Source organism: Oryctolagus cuniculus, chromosome 4, assembly GCF_051225735.1.
Source record: "Oryctolagus cuniculus isolate XC-2025 breed Fujian yellow rabbit chromosome 4, ASM5122573v1, whole genome shotgun sequence".
Lineage (NCBI taxonomy): Eukaryota > Metazoa > Chordata > Mammalia > Lagomorpha > Leporidae > Oryctolagus > Oryctolagus cuniculus.
The window spans coordinates 14,090,068-14,098,745 of NC_142870.1; the positions used below are offsets into that span (position 1 = coordinate 14,090,068).

At 39.7% G+C, this 8,678-nt stretch overlaps 1 protein-coding gene across 1 annotated transcript; it reads left to right on the forward strand.

The window, feature by feature from the left end:
• Window positions 1-1,829: 1,829 nt before the first annotated feature.
• On the forward strand, window positions 1,830-2,520 carry KRTAP7-1 (keratin associated protein 7-1). The gene has a single exon (XM_017346716.4). The coding sequence runs from the start codon at window positions 1,873-1,875 to the stop codon at window positions 2,134-2,136; it is 264 nt and encodes an 87-aa protein (XP_017202205.1). The 5' UTR covers window positions 1,830-1,872; the 3' UTR covers window positions 2,137-2,520.
• Window positions 2,521-8,678: the final 6,158 nt, after the last annotated feature.

The following is an 8,678-nucleotide window of genomic DNA, read 5'->3' on the forward strand; positions in this document are numbered from 1 at the left end:
CAGTGAGTCATTTTCTGAGTTTTGGGTAAGTAAGTTCAGGTTTGGGGGTTCTATGGCAACTCCTCCAACTATTTTGGGGGCTTATTCTATAATAAAGCTGGGAAAAGAACTCAGGTCCTCTGATCTGGGATATGGACTTTGTAATTGCTAGGCTAAATAACTTATCTTTTGATTCTCTTTTATTGTAAGCTCTGATAATATATAACCAATTTATAGAATAAAAGAAATCATAGAGGGGCTGACGTTTTGGCTTAGTCGGTAAAGCCACCACCTGTGATGTTATCATCCCACATGGGCACCTGTTTGTGTCCTGGCTGCTCCACTTCTGATCCAGCTCTCTGTTACTGGCCTGGGGACAGCAGCAGAAGATGGTGCAAGTATTTGGACCCTTGTTACCAGTGTGGGAGACTGAGAAGAAACTCCTGGCTCCTGACTTCAGCCTGGCCTGTCCTGACTGTTGCAATCATCTGGGGAATGAACCAGTGGATGGAAGATCTCTCTCTCTCTCACTCTCTCACTCTCTGTTTCTCCTCTTTATGTAACTCTTTCAAATAAATAAATAAATTTTTAAAATCTAAGAAACTATAGAGAAGTCTGACAGATTTAGTTCTGTCTTTTGGACTCTGCATTTTCCATTAAGGGAGAATAGGAAAAAGGAATTCATATCCATGATGTTTTCTTCTTTTACCAGGTTATTGTTTACATATTAACAAAACCTTAAGCATTTCAATTGGAATAGACAGCTGCACTGAACTCAAATTATTCTGGTTTTACCTTCAGTGTGAAGAATGGTTGGTCATACAGGCAAAATAGGAGCAGAAAGAATTGCTGTGTTCTTAAATATAACTTGTATTTCACAATGGATCCAAGGTGTTCAGGCTGGTTTTACTAGGAGACAATAAGAACCAATCATAGTATAACCTGGCTTTGAAATGGGCATCATTCCATTCCGCACCAGTATGGTAACTCCAGAAGTGCACACGTGGGCAATGTTCCAGATGATTTACAACTAAAGATTGTGTGTTCTCCATGAAAAACAAAATGCATGTTAACAAGGAGAATGCTCATAAATGAAACAGAGGAAAATTACTACTTGATTACCTATCTATCTTATTATTCACCAGAGATTCTGTAAAAAGACTTGTTAGATTGTGTTTGTATAGTAATGCTTTAAAAATAAAAAAAAACACTGAAGTGAAGTTTATATAACATAAAACAGGACATTTTGCAGAGAAAGATTCAGTGATATTTAGTAGATTAATAGTATTGTGTAACCCAACATCCATCTAGTTTTCAATGATTTTCTTCATCCCAGAAAGAAATTTCCATACCTATTAATCAGTTGTTATATCAATATTTTTGAACAGTATGCAGAGAGAGTTTCAAGAGCTTAATGTTTCAATTGATGTTCTCTAAATATTATAAGATCTCAATGTATGTTGTTGCCTTCACTTGAAGCGTTCACATACTTGCCAAAGCTTTTTTTAGTCTGCTATGTCAGTTGGGAGGAATTTATAATCGAATGATTTAAAGAGCCTCACATGATGCTGTCAGAACAGTAGTTAAACTATGGAACACTAATGAAAAGAATTCGATGCATTTCAATAATGGTTCCTGGCTTTGAAGATAGGATAAATTCCTTTGCAAACAGAAAAGCCAACAAAAGCATGGGCAATGAGTCTGTGGGTTCCTTTATATACACTTTATTAGAAAATAATGGGTCTATTTATGCAAATTAGTGAGAAGATGTCTGGACAAGCCCGTCAGGCCCACCAACCTGAGGTATAAAAAGCCCTGTGCTGGAGATCTTCATTCACACTTGGGTAGCTTGTTCCTCCCTATCCATCCACACCCCTCTTAACATCCAACACCATGACTCGTTACTTCTGCTGTGGAAGCTACTTCCCAGGCTATCCTTGCTATGGAACCAACTTCCGTGGAACCTACAGAGCCACTCCCCTGAACTGTGTGGTGCCTCTGGGCTCTCCCCTGCAGTACGGCTGCGGATGCAATGGCTACAGCTCCCTGGGCTTTGGCTTTGGTGGTAACAACTTCTACAACCAGAGCTCTTGCTATGGTCGCAACTTTATCAGGCCATGGGGCTCTAACTCTGGTTTTGGCTACAGCACCTACTGATGGACCATCCGACAGCTCTGGTGACTATAGGACTCTTGAACCATTCTCTGCACAGAAGAACCTGAAGAGCAATGAGTGTGTTTCTGTTTCCAGATGTTCTTGGGAGAAGACACTGAGATCTTACTGTGGCCTTGGTCTTCAATGACGATAAACTAGTTACTCAGGGTTCAAATGCTCAACTGATGATACTCACTCATCTGAAGCCAAGAAAGCAAGATATGTTTTTTTCTGACACTCATGAATTTTAGCAGTGAAATTAGTAGTTTATTTCCCAAGGTTGCTTTGTTCTTGTGTTAACTTCCAAATCAACATCCCTGTATTGGACATGGGTATGATGGGGTTTTGCTGTTAGTCTCCTAATAAATCTATTTCATTCAGCATGAATATTTTGTCCTGGTTTTTTATTTTACTTTGCTTTTTTTTTCTTGAATTTGTCAGCCAGTTTCAATCTGTAGTGGCTGATTTTAACCACACTTTATTCTGATTTGGGGCTGGCATTGTGGTGCAGCGGGTTAGGCCCCTATCTTTAGTGCTTGGCATCATATATGGGTACCAGTCTGTGTCCCGGATGTTCCACTTCTAATCCAGCTCTCTGCTAATGGGCCTGGGAAAGCAGCAGAGGATGGCCCAAGTGTTTGGGCCCCTGCACCCACTTGGGAGACACGGAAGAAGCTCCTGACTCCTGGCTTCAGATCGGTCCAGCCATTGTGGCCATTTGAGGAGTGAACCAGTGGATGGAAGATCTCTTTCTCTCTCTCTCTTTCTCTTTCTCTCTCTTACTGTGTCTCCCCCACCCCCCATAACTCTGCCTTTCAAATAAACAAATCTTTGAAAAATGTTTTATTTCCATTTCAGATTCCATAACCCAAATGGAGTAATGCCTCATCACTTTTTCATTTTGCATTGAGATTTTAATTTTTTAAATTCCATTGAAATGTCTTAAATTTCATCCAAATACACTGCAATTATTAATATTTTTCATTCTGGTATAAAGAGGAATATTTCTAAGCTGTACAATGCTAAAAAATTTCTTCCTTTTTTTGCTAGTGACACAATTTCATTTACATTCATTTTTTTCTTTCATAGTGTATTTATACTACTCAGATCTGGTAAAATTTGAGCTTTACATGTTATTGGAAAAATTGTAACTAAATGGGCTTAGCTATGAAACTATCTTTAGGAGTTTTCAAGATTTGGACAATAAAAGGGAGCCCAAAGGCTAAAATCACTTAACATCTTTCTCCTTTTTGATAGATCAGTTTTATTTTCTGAGGCCTCGTCATTTCTGGTTATAATATAGCTCGGATTAAAAATGAAACATATTTTCACTGGCGTTATAGTTACTATTGAAAAAGTTGGGCCGGCGCCGCGGCTCACTAGGCTAATCCTCCGCCTTGCGGCGCCGGCACACCGGGTTCTAGTCCCGGTCGGGGCACCGGATTCTGTCCCGGTTGCCCCTCTTCCAGGCCAGCCCTCTGCTGTGGCCAGGGAGTGCAGTGGAGGATGGCCCAGGTGCTTGGGCCCTGCACCCCATGGGAGACCAGGAAAAGCACCTGGCTCCTGGCTCCTGCCATTGGATCAGCGCGGTGCGCCGGCCGCATCGCGCTGGCCACGGCGGCCATTGGAGGATGAACCAACGGCAAAAGGAAGACCTTTCTCTCTGTCTCTCTCTCTCACTGTCCACTCTGCCTGTCAAAAAAAAAAAAAAAAAAAAAAAAAAAAAGAAAAAGTTGAAATGGTATGTGGTCTGCACTTAGAAAATGTTCCTTGTCTTGCTTACTGAGAAATCTCTCTTTTACTGAAACAAAATATGTTAAGTTTGAATCAAGACACTTACATTCATGTGTCAAGTATTTATGGTACTCCTGACTCTGAGGTATCGAGTCCTGTTGGACTCTGGCCACTGTGTTAGGACTTTGAATTAAACCACTAAGCAAAGAACCTGACTGTCTTCAACAGGAAACTGAATCACTTAACAGATTTTCACAGTGTGGCTATGACCTGAAGCATTGTCTTAAGATCTGGGGACATGGAAAAAAGTAAGACACAAATCTTTGCCCTCAAATATTAAAAACACTGTATTCAATATTCAAATGAAATTTAATAATCTTACATTTTATATCAGTTATTGTACAATGTTGTTATCCAAAGAGATATTTTTTAGTCATTGCTTTTTCACGACTTAAAATAGGAGATGATCTGTGACCAGAGCCATATGCTGCTTTCCCCTCTCCTCTTTCCTTCCTGCATCCCTCCCTCTCTTCCTCTCTCCCGCTTTCCTTCTTACCTCCCTCCCTCCCTTTTTCTCCCTTCCTTCCTCCCTTCCTTCCTTCCTTCCTTCCTTCCTTCCTTCCTTCCTTCCTTCCTTCCTTCTCTTTCTTTCTTTCTTTCTTTCTTTCTTTCTTTCTTTCTTTCTTTCTTTCTTTCTTTCTTTCTTTCTTTCTTTCCTACCATCATGATGATGATCATCATCATCTATCATTTTTCTACCATTTATACACATATACACTTTGTGGAAAAGTGGAATTAGAAGATCGGTTGGGGTAGGTTTTTCATCTAGCAGTTATGACAACTGTATTTCTCAATGAAGTATTTGGGATTGATACCTGGATGTAGTTCCTAACTCCAGCTTCCTGGTAATGCAGACCTTGGGAAGCAGCAGTGATGATTCAAATAATTGAGTCCCTGCCACCCATATGGGTAACCTAGATTGAGTTCATAGCTCCTGACTACAGCATGATCCAGCTTTGGTCATTGTGGGCATTTGAGGAGTGAACCAGCAGAATGAAGCGCTCTCTCTCTCTCTCTTTCTCTTTCCCTGCTGGTTCAATAATAAAAGACAATAAAATTCCTCTTAAAAAGATACATTTATTTTGGTGAAAATTTTTGAAATTAATGTGTAGATTTTTTCATAATACACATACTTCATTAACTTTTTTTTTTTTTTTTTGACAGGCAGAGTGGACAGTGAGAGAGAGAGACAGAGAGAAAGGTCTTCCTTTGCCGTTGCTTTACCCTCCAATGGCCGCCGCGGCCGGCGCACTGTGCTGATCCGATGGCAGGAGCCAGGTACTTCTCCTGGTCTCCCATGGGGTGCAGGGCCCAAGCACCTGGGCCATCCTCAACTGTACTCCCTGGCCACAGCAGAGAGCTGGCCTGGAAGAGGGGCAACCGGGACAGAATCCGGCGCCCCGACCGGGACTAGAACCCGGTATGCCGGCGCCGCTAGGCGGAGGATTAGCATAGTGAGCCGCGGCGCCGGCCTCATTAACTTTTTAAGATGCCTCATGTATAAACAAATACGCACAAGCACCCAGAGTTTATACACTTGCAGAGAAGGGAAGCTTGGGTGTGGAAATATGACCATGAGAGGAAGTAGATGCTCTATACCAAGAGAGATGTGTCTGTGCAGAGGGGAAAGGGATGGGGTCATCTGAAGATAAAATGGACTATTATTAGCAACAATCCATTGTATAAGTAGAATGAGATTCCACTGTATATGTTGGTGGGGAGATTCCAGTACTGGTTCTAATTCCAGTGTCTAGCTCTGAGTAGGTAATTTGGAATCTCTAACAAGCATAAGACTCTAGATTCCATCATCATAGCTAATATTTTTCTTCTGTTTTAAGGCATAATTGTTTTGCATTTGATCAATTATGTATTTTTTATTTCGACAATTTCAAACTTACAGAAAAATTATCATAATAGTGCAAAAAATCCCTACATCCCCAAGTTTGTTAAATGGCTGTATTTGGTCTCACTTTATCATTATATAAAATATATGATCCTATATATAAATATATGAGAACCTATACATGTATGTGTTATCTATGTATCAGCACATAATCATTTATCACCACTTCATGACACATTGCTGGTGTTGTGCTATTTACTCTGAGAATAAATAAAATATAATTATGCAAACTAAATGGTTTAATATTGATATATTATTAGCTGTCTCATAGTTCATACTCAGATTCAGATAGTTATCCCAATAGCGTCCCAGGTGGTTAATTTTTTGCCTGGTTCAGGATGCGACTCAGTGTGGGTACGTCTCTTTAGTACCCTTTGATCTGAATCAGTTTCCCAGCTTCTTTCTCTCTTTCTTGATCTCTGACAGGTTGAAAAATGCTGACTATTTTATAGACTGTCCCTTGATTTGAGTTTGTACTACTTTTTATGATTAGATTCATAGAAGATATAGCTGTATCCTTCCTGGGGCATCACGTCAGCACTGGTGAAAGTAATGTACTTCAAATTTCTTCACTGTGAAGTTGCTGTCTTCTTCCCTGGAATCAGTAATTAATTTGAGTGTAGGTACTTTACTACTGTATGAAAACCTTATTTTTCAAGTCAAGATTCAACCTACTAGTTTATAATCCATTCATAGTTTTCAGTTTTCCTTCTGTATTTATTAGTTGTCTTTTTTACTATTGAAAGAATGTTTGTTGATTTTTACCTACTGTTAAAATTTAGCAATATTAGTATTTATTTTAATGTTCAAATTGTCCAAGATTTGGGTAATGGGAACACCTTTATTTTGATTCCTATGTATTTTAGATATCCCAGTATTGTTTGCCCATTTCTTTACTTTCTGGCTCCGTAAGATACACCAAGCTCGTCTTGAACTTTTCTAATGCAGTTATGGATTCAGTGATTTCTTCCAGGAGTCTTAGATGCAAGTGGAGTTTGGAATCTAGAAAGTAAGATATGGTGTTAAGTGTGCTCACTGCTATGCTGTTAGTGCTATACATTCTCACTGATGTCCAAGCAGGTGCTTGGCCAATCATTGCCATGGCTTTTGACATCCTTGCTGATTTAGAAATGACCTACTCAAAAAGATGAACTGGAGCGATGGCTATTGGAACAAAATTCTTTGAAAGTCACATTTACCTTTTTTTTTTTTTTTTTTTTTTTTTTTTTTTTTACAGGTAGAGTTATAGACAGTGAGAGAGAGAGACAGGACAGAGAGAAGGTCTTCCTTCCATTGGTTCATCCCGAAATGGCTGCTATGGCCGGCGCTGTGCCAATCCGAAGCCAGGAGCCAGGTGCTTCTTCCTAGTCTCCCATGTGGGTGTAGGGCCCAAGCACTTGGGCCATCCTCCCCTGCCCTCCTGGGCCACAGCAGAGCGCTGGACTGGAAGAGGAGCAGCTGGGACTAGAACCCGGCGCCCATATGGGATGCAGGTGCTGCAGTCGGAGGATTAGCCAAGTGAGCCACGGCGCTGGCCCCAAGACACATTTACTTTAAGAGAAGATCTGACCTTCAGGCTGGAGGGTGTTGTCTGCAAATTCCAGAGTGTAAAAGTAAACCTACTTACTGGAGTGCCCCCTGCCCATTCTTCATGTAATGTTTTTATTTCACCATCTTGACTATTTCAGCCCTAATGCTAACAAGTTTTATCTTAGTGCGGTTAATATCAGTATATTCTCCTTGCTGGTTGCTCCTCATAGTTCCTGCTGTGGCTTCTTCCTTTGTGCTTTGCCTCCATCTCCTTTTCCATTACCTGGAAATTTAGTTAATCTCTCCTATTATCTCTACCACGGCTTTTGCCACTCACTTCTTTCCTAGAATTTTGATGTGTTCTTGGGGAAGGTGAAGTGGGCAGATCTTATATCAGTTTGCCATCTTGAATGTAAAAAAGGTACAACATCAACTTACTTTCTTTTCTCCTGCAGTAATTATGTGATGGATAGCTTCATTATTTGCACAACAATTTTTAGAGATCAATTTCTTTATTCACCAAACTACTGAAGAGAAAAGCAAAACTGAAAAGTAAATAATTTGTTTAAGGCTGTATTAATAATTTAAAAAGAAAAACACTAAGATATAACTATAGAGGATCTGACTTCAAAACCATTCCTGTACTCTAAATTATACATTATGTCACGTTTAAAGTTACAGAGCTCTTTTCCAAAAGTGCTCCAGCTGAATGCCACTTCTTAAGCCATCTATAATTATAATATGCATACATAGTGATTCACAGCTTGTAAAATACACCTATAGAATTATTTTTAATGCTGACAACTATCTTAGGAGATTGGTATCTTGAGGAAATTGATGGAGATTAAGCAATTTGTCCAAGGGGCAAATATTCAGCAAGTGAGAGAATGGAGACTTGAGCCAACTTATCTAATTGAAATCTCTGACTCCCCCTGTGCCCATTGTTCTGCCACTAACACCAGAGGCAGAGGACTAATTATGTGTTTGTCAATTTGATCTTATCTGAGGTTATCAAGATCCTTTAGTATTTTAACAAGCTTGCCAAAACCTTTTAATGTTGATTAGGCTCCATTCCCTTATCTTGATACCAAGGTTAGAGATTGGAGAACTGGTGTCAGATCTTTGTTCCTAATATTTCTGCTTCACTTTACACCCTTATCATTTCTTACCTATGCAGTTCGCCAGGAAGGCTCCACTTGATCTTCCATAGAGCAGAAATAATACTCTCTAAAAATGCTATGTAGTTTTCATTCATAAAGTATTTGCTAATTTTTTTATTTCTCACAGCTTTTAGGAAAAAAGGTTAATTAGACGCTCA